The sequence below is a fragment of the Nasonia vitripennis genome, chromosome 2 (assembly GCF_009193385.2).
Source record: "Nasonia vitripennis strain AsymCx chromosome 2, Nvit_psr_1.1, whole genome shotgun sequence".
NCBI classification, from domain to species: domain Eukaryota; kingdom Metazoa; phylum Arthropoda; class Insecta; order Hymenoptera; family Pteromalidae; genus Nasonia; species Nasonia vitripennis.
The window spans coordinates 32492271-32509897 of NC_045758.1; the positions used below are offsets into that span (position 1 = coordinate 32492271).

The 17627-nt window shown below is 45.3% G+C and overlaps 1 protein-coding gene across 2 annotated transcripts in view; it reads right to left on the bottom strand.

The window, feature by feature from the left end:
• Window positions 1-867: 867 nt before the first annotated feature.
• The window catches only part of LOC100680534 (orexin receptor type 1), a 36484-nt gene continuing 19724 nt past the window's right edge, over window positions 868-17627 (bottom strand). Inside the window, exons 3-11 of one of the 2 annotated variants that reach the window (XM_016983121.3) lie at window positions 15838-15980; window positions 11624-11796; window positions 11145-11334; window positions 10668-10771; window positions 9770-9893; window positions 9389-9561; window positions 5668-6111; window positions 3983-4235; window positions 868-1894 (exon numbers count right to left, since the gene is read on the bottom strand). In XM_016983121.3, coding sequence (XP_016838610.1) covers window positions 4047-4235; window positions 5668-6111; window positions 9389-9561; window positions 9770-9893; window positions 10668-10771; window positions 11145-11334; window positions 11624-11796; window positions 15838-15980 — 1540 coding nt within the window. In that variant the 3' untranslated portion in view covers window positions 868-1894; window positions 3983-4046. The remainder of the gene's footprint in view (window positions 1895-3982; window positions 4236-5667; window positions 6112-9388; window positions 9562-9769; window positions 9894-10667; window positions 10772-11144; window positions 11335-11623; window positions 11797-15837; window positions 15981-17627) is intronic. The other variant, XM_008206663.3, reaches the window with a different exon arrangement.

A 17627-nucleotide genomic window follows, 5' to 3' on the forward strand; every position in this document is an offset into this window, starting at 1 on the left:
TAGTTTCGCCCGTGGTCACTTTTCACTTTACAACTCGTACACGTGAACGGACAAGTCTCTGAAAAAATGTCTCTTCTTATTCTCGCATCAAGGCACGTATCCTGTTGCCGAGAAGAAGAGTCTTCCGACTTACCCATTCGTACGTGAGCAATGGTAAACTTCGTTTGACTCTCTCGCTGATTATTGAACCATCGGTTGCTTCACATTTACGAATTTTCGTGCAGCTTCGAGAGGAACGTCATTTCAAAATACTCCGCGTAATTTTCACACCTGGAAAATCGACGATGACTCTTCGAGTCACTGGAAGGTCAAGAGCTCGTGATGGATACGCGCGAGTTTCGAGAGAGAAAGTTAAAGGAGGTCGCCGAGGGACACGACGAGAGAGAGAGAAAAAAGGGACGGCCCCTCGTGTGTCGTTGGACGGCGCCGGCGGTGCTTATTATCGGCCTTACTTCTGTTCTATGCGGCGTATGGCTATATACATATGTGTGTCTGGAGAAATTCGAAGGGAGAGCTTTGAAATAAACATGAATGCCGATGTGGAATTTTCATTGCGCGGCTTTGACGTCCCGTGACTTTGCCCTCTCTCTCTCTCTCTCTCTCTCTCTCTCTCTCTCTCTCTCTCTCTGTAACGAAACGCGGGATGGCAGCTGCTGGCTCGAATCGAGTTTTTAAATCGCGCGGTACACTCTACGAGTGGCATACCTATGTGTTTTACTTTTAATATATGTAGAGTTGATGGAATATGATTTTTGCCGCGAAGAGGAACAAATATAAAATACGCGGAAATCGTAAAATTTTAAAATAACTGAACATATCACAAAGGTTTGTAAAATGAAGTAAAATCCGAAGTAATGCATCAAAGCGTTGTTATATAATGAAAAATCGTTATCTTTATTTAGTGTGATATAGATAGTATAATAGTCTTAAAAGCTATGTATTTTTAACAGTCGTTGGAGTCTTGAATTAGTTTACGCTTCTTGAAAAAAGCCTTTACATCGTAGCCATACATGCAAAGAAGTTTTCCAGAGTTTAACTCTCGATGTTTTAGTTGGATTTGAAATTGAGCTTTTATATAGTAAAAAGAAAGAATAGAACACTTGTATATACACATCTCTTAAAAAACGGCGTTCCATATACAAACGAGGATATGCGGCAAAACAAAAATATAAATGTTATCTTATAATGTACAATTCAAACGTGATAGTTGTAAGTTTCACACATAGTATTTTATATATATTATATATCACTTTCTTTAAATGCAAAAAATATTACACGTAATACAAAGAAACGTATCGCATAGCTAATAATACACGAGGGATTTCGTAAAAACATACACCTATTGGGGTCTAAAAATGAGACCATTTTTAGCTCTCCGAAAAAGGTGTGATTCATTAGCGGGATTCCTCGTGTACATATATTACGTAATATGTACTATTCGCGTTTATCATCAATTACACATTTACACATACTTCCTTACAGATTATCAAATTATCCTCGAAAACGCTCAACTATACTGTAATTGTAATAAATTTTACGATCACGAGAGCATGATCAAAAAATACCCTATATAGTGTGTGCGCGTGAAATGTATATACCGATCACAAGAGCATATAGGTACTATATCGTTCCCCTTTCCATCATCATCTCCGTTAATATAAGAAATAGTCTTCGAAAACGTTAATGTATATTTACAAAATATTTCGCACATATAACAACGACGACATACCAACTTGCGATCGATTACCACTTTTCTGCAGCCAGTGCAGCAATTAGCGCATTATATCCGATCGATTATTTCACAGCTCCTGAAGAACATCTTAACGAACCAGCGCATAGCGCGATCGTCCTTTTAGAAAGTTTCTACTCATAATCTTCGGCGTCGCCTCGTCCCCTGAAACAGAGAGATAGAGCAAAAGGAATATTCGATAATGCATATAGAATAAGTCGGGTCTGAAAGAAAGAAGACGAGCTCTTTTATTCCGTCCTCGGGATTAAGAGGATATACCGCGGGAACATTGTTCGTACGCGAGTGAGATATCGATTCGCTTTTGTGTAAGAGAGACAAGAGTCTGGAGCTTCGCTCTTTAGACTTTGCTCTCGTGAATATGGATCGGCCGAGAGGAGATTCGAAATGTTGAAAGTCGCATGACGAGTTTCTAATTTATGTGTCATCCTGCCTCTTTTTTCTTCTCGGAGAGGGTAGAAATGGAGATACCTATAATCCGTGATTGACGGATTGCGACGTGTGGGAGTTTCACCGGCGCTCCGGAGAGAGGGAGAGATAAGTTTTCAGATTTTTATTCGCAAACGATACAGTCACTTTCTTTTTGCGACTCGGATGTAACGGTTTAATTAATTCGAACAACGGCGAATTTAATCAACATTTTAATTGTATAAAAGTGTTTGCGCCTTGTTGAAACTTTTCGCTCTCCATTGTGTCGATGCAAAAGAACGCAGCTGCGCGTTGTAAAATTCAACGAGATACAGTTATCGCTGCGACGTACGAATTCGATTTTTTGTTTCTTTTAACTGTAGTATATTGTGCCGAAAAATTTACATGTGAAATATGCTCGTACGGATTACAAGTTTCTCGAGGCAGTCTTCTATCCCTGAACATTTTTTCTTTTCAGGACGCGCGCAGGTACACAGATGCGCGAGCGGGAAAGTCGTTATGGTGCGGGGATTTGCAAAGCCCTGTAGAGCGGCGATTCCTTGCGCGAGAAGTTTGCAAAAGTGAAACTACGAAATTCGATTACTCACGGAATAAGAGTTTTCGGAAGTTACTTCGCTATACTCGTTCGAAGGGTAGAGAGGTGTCACTTGCAAGGGAGTTAGTCGGAATGTAATTTAAAATTTATACGATTTTACGTCCACAGCGTTTGGCTCGACGATAAAGCGGAGTAAACAATCCTTTGTCAATCTCGTAATTGTCCTCGAAGGCGTATATTTCAGCCTTTTGTTTTTCTTCAAACTCGACCATCAACCAAAGCGTCTCGAGAGTACGATTATTTTCGTGCAAACTTTTTTACACCGCGGGCTTTAACGAACGCGTATCTTTTTATCGTCTTATATCAACACACAACTTTTTTACACTCGCCCGTTTGCGCTGATACACTTGTTTTCGTCGATCGACTGATTTGCAAGATTCTTCGATTCCTCTGTAATATTTTCGCAAAATACATTCGTCTTCCATAAGCGTTCGTGATGAAGGAAATTAGCCGGCAGACGATCGCCCCACGCGAATAGATCGCCAGAGCCAAGGTCAGGCAGAAAAAAAAGTTATACGGTCAGCCGCGAAATCTTAGCCCGAATACTTTTTCCAAATTCAAATCGCGTGTTCGTCGGCAGTTCGGTTTCTCGGGCTGGCGAAACTTTTTGCCGCGAGGCGAAAAAGTTTCGATCCCCGGGTCTTATCCATTTAGCTCCTTGGCTAATCCGCGAGGAATGATATCTGCAGCGGTATCCTTAGTATTATGAGAATGTGGAAATCATGTTCTTTACTCCTGACGGTAATTTACCTTGAAGTGTTTAAAGTAAGGGGTTCTGAGGAGGATCGAGAAGTTGAAAATAGTTAGTATAAGTATAAATGATTTCAATAAACGATGAAAACCATTTCTGATTCGCTGTTCCGTATATTGTTTCTATTTTTACCTTTCACATTAGCGCAAGCAACTACGTAACACGCACGAATCGCTCTATAATTTCCAAGCAGCATTTGTCATTCCGTTATACGAACGATGCAGGGCTCATAAATCCTTTGTCACGCCGACCGCTGATTGCGAAAGCGTATGCGCGAAGTAGATTTAACGATTACGGATATTGTCGGCGCAAATGCGTTTTTTTTTGCTCTGCTGTATAAGTCGATTATCCCTTAAAAGCAATTTTCCAGTTTTCCCAACAAATACCCTTTTCCCCCGCACAAAGTGAATTAAATCTATACGAAAAAAACGAACAGTAAAATATTATATGTGCGGCTTACCATCGACGCGGTATCATCCGCCTCGGAAGACAAAAATCGAGGAGCCAACACGAGAACGAACGGCTCACATGAACCTCTGTTCGTCGCTGCTAATGAGGCTACTCTGTTTACCGGCGTCGTAGCTGCCCCGGTGTATCCGACTGTGGGACGAACTAGTGCTGCTGCGCGAACTGTGGCTGTGTCGGTGAGACTTTTTGCTCGTCACGAGGACGTTGCAGTCCTCGTCGTTGCACTCTTTAGCTGGAGAAATAGCCTGTGAACGAACAGAAGAGTCAGTCTTTTTTCTTTCTTTTTTTTTTTTTTTGCGAAGCGTTACCGGATCCTCCGGTATATCTCGTCGTGGCCTGCATTATCGAGCAGCTGAGCGCGAATGTTCTTAAAGCCGATGGAACGATTCGTGAGATCTTCAACGCCTCGTATTTTCGCGAATTAATTCACCCACGCTTTCAAAGTGCGATAATAAACGATACGCTTTAACGCGTGTAATCGAAATGTAAGCTATGCATCTAAACAGGCAAACAAGCGTTCCAGCCATTGATACGATGATTCGCTGAATATCCAATCACTTTGACAGCGCGCGATGCGATTGATATCCCGGCTAATTGGCCAAAGGCTTCGATATTATATTGTGTTCGCCGCGATATCGTACACAACTTCGAGCAGCGAAAAAAACAGCGACTTCTCGACCTTGCTACACACACACACAGAGAGGCGTGCGCGATTGATCGGTGCAGCCCTTTGAGTCAAAAGCTCGAGAACGAAGGAAAAAGAGCAACGCATGAATGGACTCGCATCAGGCAGTCGCTTCTACACACACACACACACACACACACACACACACACACGCGCACACACATAGCAGGGGATCACACGCTGCAGTTGCAAGACTGTGACTAATCACAGAGGCAAAGAGACGCCGGTGCAAATAACCAAGAGGCCTCCAAGATGAAAGGTTACAGGGAGATAGGAGCGAAGCCTTTGACGCGGTCTACAGCCACGCGAGAGACGGCAATTATTCAAGAGACGTTTTCCGAACTGAGTTTCGTGTATCGTTCATTGGGTCGGGACACGACGCTCGACTGATGACAGAAGCTGATGGGGGGTTGCTTAATTGCAAGTGGCTCGTATGAAAATGAACTGCCCCGGCCACATTCCGGTGATAATGTGGACGAGCAGGTGCGGTTTGGCCAAGAGAGAGAGAGAGAGAGAGAGAGAGAGAGAGAGAGAGAGAGAGAGAGAGAGAGAGATGATTAGAGTTTGTGAGCCGTTATCTGCTTCCGCATGCTCGTGCTAGTGGAAATTCGCGATGAAAGCGTTGTCCGATGACGTTTTTCTCCATCGGTTTTTTGGGGGAAACACGGAGGCGAGCGACTTTGCATGGAAATCAACGATTTGAATTAAACTCGCCGTTCTTACCACCTGCTATTCGTCTTCGGCTATATGGAGATACACGGCCGGCGCGGGAGTATAGTACACGTACCTACTTATGAGCTAAAGTTCGGAGAGCTGTGAATAACGATCGGGCTCGGATTTGCCCTACTCCTCCGGTGCACACATTCAACGAAGAATTAATAGCGCGGATTACATCCCGACCGATGTACTATGCGCCAAGAACTCGCGAATTCTTGTCGGATTGTTCTGCGGACAATACCTACAAATCTCTCGAGGAGCGTAAACGCACCAACCTTGTGCCGCTCCTGATCCTGAGGCAGGCTCCTGAGCATGTAGCAGCGCCGGTGCGGACTGTGCCGGCTGTAGAAGCTGTCATAGCCGCTGCTCGAGCCGGTGTTGCTGGCGCTGTTGTTGCTGGCCGCGCGGAGAGCCAGAACCGCGTGAGCCGGCGTGGAACTCGGGCTCTGGTTCCCCTGAGAAGAGGCCTGATGGACGGCCGTCGTCGGGGCTCCGCCGGCCATCGTCGTACCCGTGGTCCCCGGCTGGAGGAGGGTCAGGCTGCTCGTCGGGCCCGCTGTGCCCGGCGTCGACTGCTGCTGCCCTGCCTGTCCAGACGGGGCGAAGATGCCCCGGCCTACGCTGTCGCCAGGATGGGCCTTCGGGTAGTAGGCCCGGCCCGCGCTGTTGTTGTTGCAGCCTGCGCAGACTCCGACAGCCGAGCCCAAAGTCTGGAACCACAACATACCGACTCCAACAGCACCGCCGCTCGACTTTCGACTATAAGCTATCCTTTAATATATTGTATATCGATCGTGATTTTTCCACGTGATCGATTGACACGTTAGACGAATCACGAAGAGTATACAATACTCTATAGTTATCATAATTGCTCGTTTCTTGGTCGAGCCGCGGACGCATCTACACGCGGGGGAGCAATTTAGGAGCTGCGAGCTCCGGGCGACGGCAAAATCAATGCGCTACGAATAATTTATCAGAATTCGATGGGATTATTGAAGCGGGACGGAGTGCGCTCGACAGCTTAATAAGACAATAACGATAACCGCGCGTGCCTCTAATTTCCGGGTTATTTTTAGACCGAGCCGCGTGAAACGCGCGCTCTCTGATTTAGCTTGCTTCTCGCTCGCTCACGTTCAGCCATGAATATGGAAGCTTGTATATTATACGCATCGTGAATGCAAAAGTCGAGAAAGCTAAAAATACCGATATTTTCTCTAACGCGCAGTTTCTACTCGACGTACGGATGAAAAATTTTTGCGATAAAGCCATGTTACAGAATATAATAGTTTTCCTATCAAAATGTCGATTCACCGCGCATTCCCCCATCATAACGCGTTCGCCGACGGCTGATAAATGCCGGGGTATGCAGCCGCGAATCTGCTCATATTCGGGACGAGCCTCGGGGCAATCGATTACGTCCTATAAACGCTGCAGAAGCCAGTACATTCAAGGAGTACAGTTTGCGGCTAAACGCGAGATTCTATTCCTTACATATAGCTCGACGTTTATAGTGCGCTGTTGTATGTACATCATGCTCAGCGGACGGATGAATTCCGGAGGCGACCTGGTTTACTCTACGTGGTACATCATTATAGTTTACTACGAGCTGCTATGAGGTATTTTCAAACGCGCATCGTTACAAACAGCCGCGTAAAAACTCTAGGCGGCGAAAGCTCGGCTTTGAACCTCAAAGAGCATAGCCAAACAGACGTCGGAAGAAAGGACGGAAATCCACGGTTATCTCACAAAGCAAATCGTGTACCGCCACTGCGACAACGAGTAAAAAAATCTGCTTATACGCGACATTGTAAAATTTCCGTCGGATGCAAACTAGCTATACTTTTGCAGGTTGTTGTCTTTCCAGGAATAAATTACTGTAATACCGGGAATGTAAAGCCCGCGAGTTTTCGAAACAAACAACAACAACGACGTCGTAATCAATCCAAGTTCACAGGTCGCGAGAGAAGTCCGTGCTTGCGCAAGCACGGCACGTGCACTTTCAAGAATATTAAAAAGTAGCCTTAACTCGGTTACGCTCGAAAAAATATCCACTTTCCATTTCACGATTAACGCGATTACGATTTCTTTTTCGCGAATGCGGGGCCCTATCGGCATAAAAGCTGCATCTCGAAAGCATTCGCCATCGGTGTGCACGGCCATAAAATATTTCCACGTGCAATTCGCTTGAGTGCCTGCAAACGCGTATACACCGCGAGTTATATTTAACCGAACAAAAACCGACTGCGGCGTGTAGAAGGAAGACAATAAATTTTTATCCCACAGGACTCTTCCTTTGAGTCGCACCGCAGCTGAAAAAACAGCGTTGGATTTCTTCAAACGCGCAGCGGAACACGTGTATACTCTCATCAATTTGCGATTAATAACGCGTCAGAGCAATATGCAATAAAACCGTGGCGAAAAGCTGAAGCAATAAAAATTATTCTCGCTCTCTGCTACTAATTTATTACGTCGTTCGTCTCTAGAACGAAGAAACTCACCGTCGTGTACACGCGCCAACCCCGACGACTTTTTCATTTTATAACGATAGCGGCAATACTTCTGTCGAGCGCATTTTTTCGCCCCCACTTCGCAGAACTAAAATCGATTGTACTTCTTTTGCGACAAGTTACCCTTTATATTTCAATGTAGACGGTGCACAGAGACGACTTTACAGTAAACGTATAATTCTGCGAAAGTGTCGATATACGTGCGCAACTCTACTCTCCACGTACACAGCCGTTCCGAGTAACGTAGCTCCGTGTGGAAAATTGACAGCTGCAGTAATAGAGCAAAGGCTCTTCTTCGAATCGCGAATATTCCAGCGTATAAACATTTCCCTGTAACTTCGAGACGCTACTGAAGCGCGGAAATTCTTAAGAGCTTCCCGACCGTGATCTTTTCATCGGATTACACACTCGTCGGATAATGACGCGACGAGAAGAAAAACTTTTCTGGCTATATCTGTACGTATAGAGACGGCATACGAGCGTCTTTATACAGGACGGGCGAATATGAATCTCGACACACAAAAGCAACAGCAGCAGCTTTCCATCATGGACGTCCTCGATCATCGGCGCGAGGGCCTTCAAGGCGTTCGAGAGAATTTCGCACGAGAGCTAATTCTAACGTCTGAGGTATCTTTAGGTACGACTTTTTTCTTTTTTTTTTTTTTTTTTTGAACGTAGGTGTATCTTTTCAATTCGAACGCGAAAGTCCAACCCTATATCGGTACAGAGCGTCAAAAGAAAATATTTCAATATAAAACTTTTTCCCCTCGTTATACTGCATTTACGCTCGTTGACGAGAAATAAGAGCGACGTTATCCGGGAGACTTCTTGCTACTCTTATCGCCCGACGAAAATAACATCTCTGCCGGCGAAAATAGAAGGCGATGCATCACCTATTGACGCGGGCTATACTTTATTTCGCCTCGAATTGCTCTTGGGCGCACGATATTCCGAGAGTAATTTTATTAATATTTTGGGAGATATGAATATACCTCCGGGGGTATACGTATTTGCTAAAATTGTTTCGCAGTCAATAATGCAGATTCTATCCGGTTTTCATTTCGGTACACGCGGCCAATCTTCCCTGAAAGAATCTCTAGAATATAAGCAGTTTAAATCGGGGCTGAAAGGAAGTGTGTATACTCGAGTGTTCTAAATAAGAGCAAAAACGTTTCCAAACGAGGCTATTGAGGTTTCTCTTATACGTACTTTCATTTGCATACGTATTCATCTTTAAGACTTTAATGCGGACTCGCCGAGAGCAGTGGCAAAGAGGAAGCAGTAGTGAGAGAGAAAAAAAAAACGTAAAAAAACAAGCAGCCGCGCTCATTCTCGAAACAATGCTGCTGTGCTTTTTCCGAGAGAGCTTTCGCGGCAGGATACGTTTTCGCCGTATAAGAGAGGAAAATAAAGCAGCGGATGTTTGATAAAGCGAACGATTGTTTTAATTTCCCCGATACATATAGTGCAAACCGGAGTCGATACTTACTTTGCGGTGTGGCTTGCGCCTGGCCAGTCCGTAATTACCCCTGCAGAGAATCTCGGCGACGCTCCTGCGGAAGTTCCTCGTCATGAAGCAGTAGACTACGGGATTGAGGGCGCTGTTCGCGTGACCGAGGAACAGGCAGTAGGACAGCACGTCGGAGATGAGTCTGCCCTCGCCTGGAATTCACGGCACGCGAGATTTTTTCCTTTCATCGATCAATCGCCAACAACTCGTAAATAGCCATATAATAAAACACTAAGCGTCGAGGGGAAAGTTCGAAAAAAAACAAAAACAAAAATAAACAATCTCAGGGATGACGGAAGCATTCGAGCGCGTAAGGCACTCCTGAAAATGAGAGCCGGCAGATTGTAGTATACAACTTACGAACGACGCCCAGATCGACGAGTAGTCGGAGTACGTTGTAGGGCAGCCAGCAGAGGGCAAAGAGGACGGCGAGCAGCAATAAAATCCAAGCTACTCGTCTTCGCTCGCGGACCAGCCGGAAACCCTGGAGGAAAGAGAAACAGAAGCATGAGACGATTATTATTCTCGAGGTGGGGGTTGGAAAAATGCTTAATTACTACAGAGACCCTGTAGTGTGTTCCGATCGATGAAGATCAAAGACTCGCCGTTGGTGAATGCCGTCTAATGAAGCGTCTTTTGATGCCACGGGAAAAGAGAAAAGCACGAAGCTTCGGACGCGCTAATTGGATCGACGGATACGGGATAATACGGGCGAGTGTATATCGATTGCCGATGGATTTCGAGGGGATGATACATAGAAGCGTTTTTTTTTTTTATCGAAAAATACCGACGTAAGCCAGCGATTATCATTAAGCTCGCCTATGACAGGGTCCACTCCGTATAGCTATGGCTGTAAAAATAGATGTGCGGGAGCCGAGATCGCGACGAGATTGCGAGGGAAAGCACGATAAGCCCCCGAAAGTGGACCACTTTCGCCGAGGACTCTGCCCGCATGAGATTTCGAGCTTTCGCGGCTCTCTATATATAGGTTTTATACAGCTCGATTGAAACGCGCACGTGTGAGTGAGATTAAATACTGCGTAAGCGTATGATGTAATTACTCGGTGTATTTAGCTTCGGGTAAGTCTAAATACAAACAGTGCAGTTAATTAGTACATAGACAGTGCAATCGCCGTGTAAACATGTTAACAACGACTGAATATTACAGAGCATAAACCGAGATTAACGTTTATGTCGTGTTATGGATAGCGTGTAATCAGGGATTTTGATACAATTCATATATATATATATACGTTACCTGCTGCGAACTCGCGCTACCCTCGATGCTGTCGCAGTCGAAGGGCGGCTTTCTGGCGCAGAGAGTCCGGCCCATCATGGAGTACGCCATTATCACAATGAAGCCTGAAACGTTTAACCGAGGATTACTTTCTGTATTAATTGCTCGTGTTATTTGTCCACAAAGACACGTGTACATTCCATTCGTCGCTTATGCAGCGTTTGGCCTTAACCGCGCTATAAAATGCTAAAATGCTAATAGCCGCGCATCGGACGGCAGTAAATCACTCTGATTTATCGCGCTATTTCGTAGGATTTAAACGGCCGATACAGGCAAATCCCGCGATTTCTTTTTTCCTATAAGGTTAACCAAAGCTCGATTTCGGGAGCTTTGCAACCCCTTATCATACATCCACGTTTCGCGCTCGCACACGTAGAGAGTGAATCACGTCCAATTAGAAAAAAAACGAAAAAGAACACGGATCACGTGGCGACTCACCTGGAACGGCGTAAACGAGAACGAAGCAGGCGGTGCCGAAAATGTGCGCGTGAATACCAAGCGGCTTGAAGTCCTCGGAGCATACGTAAAAAGTCGGGGGCTTGGGCATCTGCAGGCCTGGCTCGTCGCTCGCCCACTGGCCTGCCAGAGTTATGTTGTCCAAGTCCGTGATGGGACTCTGCAGCGTCACCTGTGGGCATGTGCGTATGATGGCGGTGAGGAGAGTTCGAATTTGTATTTGAAGCACGTGGCGGGAAGTTTCGAATGGGAGATGAGAAAACTTAAAATACGTAATATTGTGGATTACGTGCTTACTGTATTTTGCGCAGAATGAAATTTCAGGCCGTAATACGATTTCATTAACTTTCCATTCGAATCATTCAAAACCTTTCGACGTAATTAATCGATGAATTTCGATTTCTCAAGTAGAAAAGTCCGAGTTGCGCCAGACAACGCACTCTAACGCATATATAACTCACCGCTCTGAGAACAGGCGCGAAAATACTCAGCGCAACGATCCAGAGACCCGCAATAACGATGATCGTGCTCTTGCGATTGAAGACCCGCCTGAAGGCGATCGGGCTCCTTATCGCCAGGTACCTGTCGATGCTCATGGCCGTGATGGTGAAGACCGAGGCCGCGACCGCTACGCCTGCAAAGTAAAAATAAAAAGAAAACGAAAATATAGCTATATATCAGCTATATCGCCCAGGTATATAGACTCTGGAAATTAGCGGGAGAGGAGGGCGAATTAATGACCTCGTAAAGCCGATCGAGTTAATGAATGGAGACTTTATGCTCCCCCTGGTTGTAAAAGTTACTAATTTCGACTGCAGTTTACGCTCGCTTTTGATGCGGCTCGTCGGGACCTTTTATTTTTTTTTAATACACCTGTACGTACCGCTATAGCTCTCGGGATGCACTGAATTTTTCGCGTTTATATACCCTTGTTATGTTATTTGAAAAGAAAACGCTTGGGGTAAATAAATCCTTAAAGTGGGACGCTCGGAGACACAGCGCGGCGACGGTTTCTTCCTTACGCGATGTAAGGAGATATATAATCCGGCAGGGGGCTTGCGAGTTTATGTGTACGTACTCTCGAGAGTGCCCTCGATAAAGCTATATATTTACGCTTCGCTCGAGTCCAGTTGAGAAAATTCAAAAATACCCTCGAGCGCCTAGACGACCCTAATACAAGAATCTGTTTAATACAAAAGCAACACGTACTACTTGGCCGAGCAGCATCGACGCATTTGAATACCAAAAAAGTCCTGCTTCGGAATAGTTAAAGCTCTTATACTCGTTTGCATATAACGAAGCAAGCTCACCGATTACCATCGCAAAGTATAATTATTTCACTACCGGCAGAGAAAGAGGAAAAAAGGCCAACTTCATAAACAGCGATGACATCGTCGCGCGGCCGTGGAAGAAACAAAGTTTCCGCACTGTACAACCGCACAACAGGGCGTGGGAGTTTCGATGTCGCGCAGGTTGAATTCGAAATTGCCGTTTCGCATTACGCACGCGCGAAGTGGGAGGAAAACTCGACGTGTTTCTGCCCCCGCTGTAAGTGCCTTTCGAGGCTAATCCACCAGCCGAGGCTTGATAGATCGCTGCCTTTCTCCTCTGGCATTTTAATGCCTTAAGCCGCGAGAAGTTTCGCGCGCAAGCTCGTTTAAAATACATACACACGGCGCTGTATATTTCAGCTACGATATAGTCGAGAGAAAATTTTAGCTCAATATCTAGCTGCTATTGTCTGAGATTCCTCGGAACACAATCGGATACAAATTATAAAACGTTATCACGTAGGAGCGATCCACGCCGTCCTACAAACGTTACATTTTCCCGGTATCTCGATGAACTCGGCTATAATTGAGCGGAAATCGCGCAATTAGTTATATGACGCCGAGAATCAAGACGCGATAACGGCCCTCTTGCTGCGGCTGCGATTGAAATCAAGTGAATATATCCGATGTAGAAATCCACAGTTACGTTAGATAATTAGAATTCGAGCACAAAGGCGACGGAACGTTTACTTAAACAACACGCACATTCACAAGTTCGAATAAACAGTTTCAGGCAATTGCATCGCGGACTCGCAGAGAAGCTCATTACGCTTGCGAAAATAAAATGCGCTGACACATACACGCACAAGTAAACCACTCGACGGGGCACGCGATCTATCGAGTTGTAGGCGGCTGTGTATTAGCACCAGCATATAACGCTTGGTTCTTTATAAAGCTGCGTGGGCGATTAAAAGTTTGAATTTCGAGAGCCCGTATCTCTAGCAACAATCAGGAATAAAGTTTTTTTCTTTACATCATGCTCGACCTTTATTCTCGACTGAGCGGATTACGCGAATATGGAAATTTGTATATATTCGCGCGCGAGGAAAATCCATTGCTTTCTTCGTTGTTGCAGACACCTCGGCATTCGTGACGGCGAATAAGTTTCAGCCGAGTGAATCGCAATAAAGGCCTCGTGGAATTCGCAAGATGTGATATGCGTAGGTGTTCAGAGCGCGTCGGCCAATTTTTTCGGAATTGTCGCAGATAAAGCAAGCGATGCGGTGGAAAGTATATTTGACGAATTTCCAAGATTTTTACACGCCCACAGGTGTGTATCGCTTCGGATTTATTTGACATAGAAAAACAGAGCTTGCAAGTTTTGATTTTATTACGTTTCGTTATTTTTTGGGAATATTTTTTTTCAATTTCTTTCGCTTACTACTGGCTTTATGTTTTCAGAGGTTGCCCGAGATAAGACGAAAAAAAATATTGGAAATTTAAAGAAGCTGGTAAGGAAGGTTGTCGGCCGCGTGCGATTGAGTGCTTCCATTCGTGTGCTTTCACCTCGATTCGGTCGGTTATCCGAATGGAGTTTTTTTTTTTTAAACTCTGCGACAAGACTAGGGGTGAGCCGATATTTTCGCCTAGCTTTTTAAAATTGCCAAAACGTGTTTAATAGCCAATAATGTCCTTTAAAATGTATAGCCTTGAGAAAAAAAAAATATATATATATAAATAACACTCGCTCTCACTGATCAAAACCGTTCCACGATGCAGCCTGACTTCTGTAAACAGGCCGCAATCCTTTAAAAAATTCACGTCACCCGCCGGTGTTTGCTCGAAAAGTTCTTATGCATGTATACCGGGCCCAGAAACGCGAGACCGAATTAAAGGCACTAAAAGTGCCGAGGTCATTTTATTTAGGAATCCAGCGGGAACCGCACGTCCTCTCTCTCTCTCTCTCTCTCTCTCTCTCTCTCTCTCTCTCTCTCTCTTCCATATTATGTTTTATGCATGAGCCTATTCCCTTATCACTTCGCCGAGGTACAAGCGATTCAGCTCTCGTCCTTAACTTATTCTTCTTTTCGCCCTCAACCATATCTCTCCCACATACACACACCGATGCCTGGAGATGGCATGTGTATACAAAGAGGAGAATCTTTGTATTCCTCGGAAGGAAAAGGAAGAGAGAGAGAGAGAGAGAGAGAGAGAGAGAGAGAGAGAGAGAGAGAGAGAGAATTGGATTATTATACGCGCGGTGTTTATTAAAACGACTCGAGTCGCCTCCAGGGTGACTTTTCCTATTTATTTATAGCACTACGGCAATCTTCGAGGAATGCGGTTAACGACGCGGTTTGTACAGATTAATTCGAGATATTACGCTGATGTATCGTTCGAGCGGTAAGGAATTTTTATTATGTTCATACGTATACAATATAGACGGTGGGCTTTATAATATTTGTTTTCGATGAGCTTGCGGGGTATCGTTATTACGTTGTGGGAAGCTTAGTTGTTTTACTCGAAAGAGCTTCAAAGTTAGCGCATCGCTGAAAGTTGGACGAAACGAGCATCTGTAGCTTCTATACAAGCGAAATTTGAGTTAGATTATGTACCACAAAGCCAGCGCGGATATCCGATAGGTCTCGCACAAATAATATCGAATGATAAGCTAAAATCCAACGATGACAGATTTTCCCGTCGACATTATACATTATTCAGGGCCCTGAAAAGTATAATCGTTATTCTCGTATACCGGCAAGGGTGAGCATCGCGCGATCCTTCGGAGAAAAATTCCAAACATCAGCCGTTGCAAAAAGCTCGTCCCGGCGATAAATCAGGAGAGCTTACGCGAAAGTGCGAATTTTCCGGTTCGTCGCTATTAGAGTATAGCGAAATCTTTATTGACACCCGCTAAATTTATCGGCTTATCCGTAGGCTTCGAAATAACGCTGATTCATAAGCCGTTCGCTTATCGATTTTTTTTCTTCGCTTCTCTCCCTCTCGACCGCGTGTCCTCTCATATAGATTCAATTTAAACTTGACTCTCTCGCGGCGACTCAGAAAAAAGCCAAGACTCCGCGAAGTTCATAACTGCCCGGAGATTGCGACCCATTTCGAAAGTTTTTACGCGAGCTCCCTGTCCCTTGGAAAATTAATTTATTCCCTGAGAATGAAGCGACGAGGTTAAGAGTGAATTCGGCCATTTATCATGGCGAAACTTTCGTTCGTAAAATATAAAATAAAAATCGCTCGATAATTAAAAATCTCGAAAATGTAGGCAAACGCATCCTGCAATATTCAGAGCGAAACAAAAGCTCCGGGAGCTCGTTATCGGAGAGAGAAAAAACGACAGCGGGCATATGGGGCTGGAACAAAGGAAAAAAATCGATAAGCTCACTCACCTTGTAGATAGAAGAAGAGCTTGCACATAAGCTCGCCGTAGACCCAGATAATGGACACCGCCTGGCTGACGGCCATCGGCATGCAAATTATCGTCACGAGGAGATCGGCCACCGACAGGTTCACCACGAAGTAGTTGGTCACACTGCAAACAGAATAGGAGAGAAGTATTAAGCTCCAGGTTGATGAATGTCTCTCGCTCCGGAGTATGCGGGTTATATAGGCTGGAATTTTGATGCGACGTCGCAGAGGGACGGTTTTCGGAGCGATCGATCACGTTTCTCGAAGTAGGTATGAATAACTAGGCGAGATGCAGAAAATTAGCCATAAAGATAATTAGTTTCCTGTACCGAAAAAAACTCGTTAAATTTCCACCGAATTCAATTAGTACAATCCGAATTCGAAATTTCCGCGCGAGCTCAGCATAGTTGGCGGAACGCTAATTCCCGGGCTGAAGTATACACAGCCACACGTACGCACTAGTCGGTAAAAGCTTCCCCCGAAACGGGCGTGTAAACGTCGAGGAGGGAAATTATACGCGTCTGCCGCGCGCGAAATCTACAGTCGAAATTACGCGCCGCGGAGCTTGAAAGCTCTCGCTAGCTAACCGCGTATAAGGTTGCAACGCGAGCTGTTCTCATAACGGTCCATAAAAATTCTTATAAACGACGCTCGCTTGTCGTCACTGTATTTCGCGTGAGTGTAGGCAGCCCAGGGCCGTTTATTGTCGGGATGTAAGGATACGCGAGAGGACGTTAAATTGTTGAGCTTTACTACGCGAGCGTGTCTAGCAGGCGCTGAGGATTGGACGCGCGGTGTATGAGAATGAGCGCGAAATCGTACTAGAAAAAAAGCTCAGAGCTTTGGAGGAGCGCCAGGCTCTCGTTTTTATTAGCACAATCGATCTTGCTGTGCTAATAAAAACGAGTGACGGGAAAAGTATACACCACGCGCGCACGCGTATGTAAGATTTGTTTTTGCGCAGTGCACCGTTTTAAATTAAAGCTTGTTTTCGAAATTCGCGCGCGGCGTAAAAGCGATTCGACCCTTGACTCGGGGGGGCGCACGCACGCTCTGATTTCAACAACGAGCTTACTCTCCGCGCTGACTTAGGCCGTCGGATTCGCTAGTCAAGTGTGTATATAGTGAGCAGCCGTTGCGCCGCAACAAGTATTCACGCAAGCTTCTTAATGCCATTTATGTATCGGCCGGGGCCGTGATTTATTATCTCGCACCTCGCGTGACCGGTCACGCGTGCCAAATTCCCGGCTATCGATCGCCCAGACAGAGAGAGAGGGGGGGGGGGGGGGCAAATTAAATTGTTCCACTTTTTCCGCGAGAGCTTTTGCCTCGCATGATTGAAGCTCGGCACGAGATGTATATCCCTGCGCCAGTAGTGCTCGCGTATAAGAGCGTGAACGATTCGGAGATCTTTGACGGATAGAGGAGGGATTAGGCAGTTTCGAGATTTCGGGAGATCATTGCAGCGCCACTGATGATGATGATCGTTATTTGGCTGGGATGTATTTTGGTGTTATTGTGATAAAATTATATTTTTTCGGTCACAATAAACACTATTATACAACGATAAATTTACATGACGCCGGCTTTTCTTGCAGCAAAACAAGCTGCGCGACGATGACGGGCATTATCGAGCCATCCATTCGCCGCTTGAGATCCGCAGCCTTGATATCCCATGTCAACGTTCTTATTAAGCCTGTTCTCGGCAGCGTCGCGATTGACGCGCCATAAACGTCGCAGAGATAACCATGTATAATCAGGCCGCCGACTG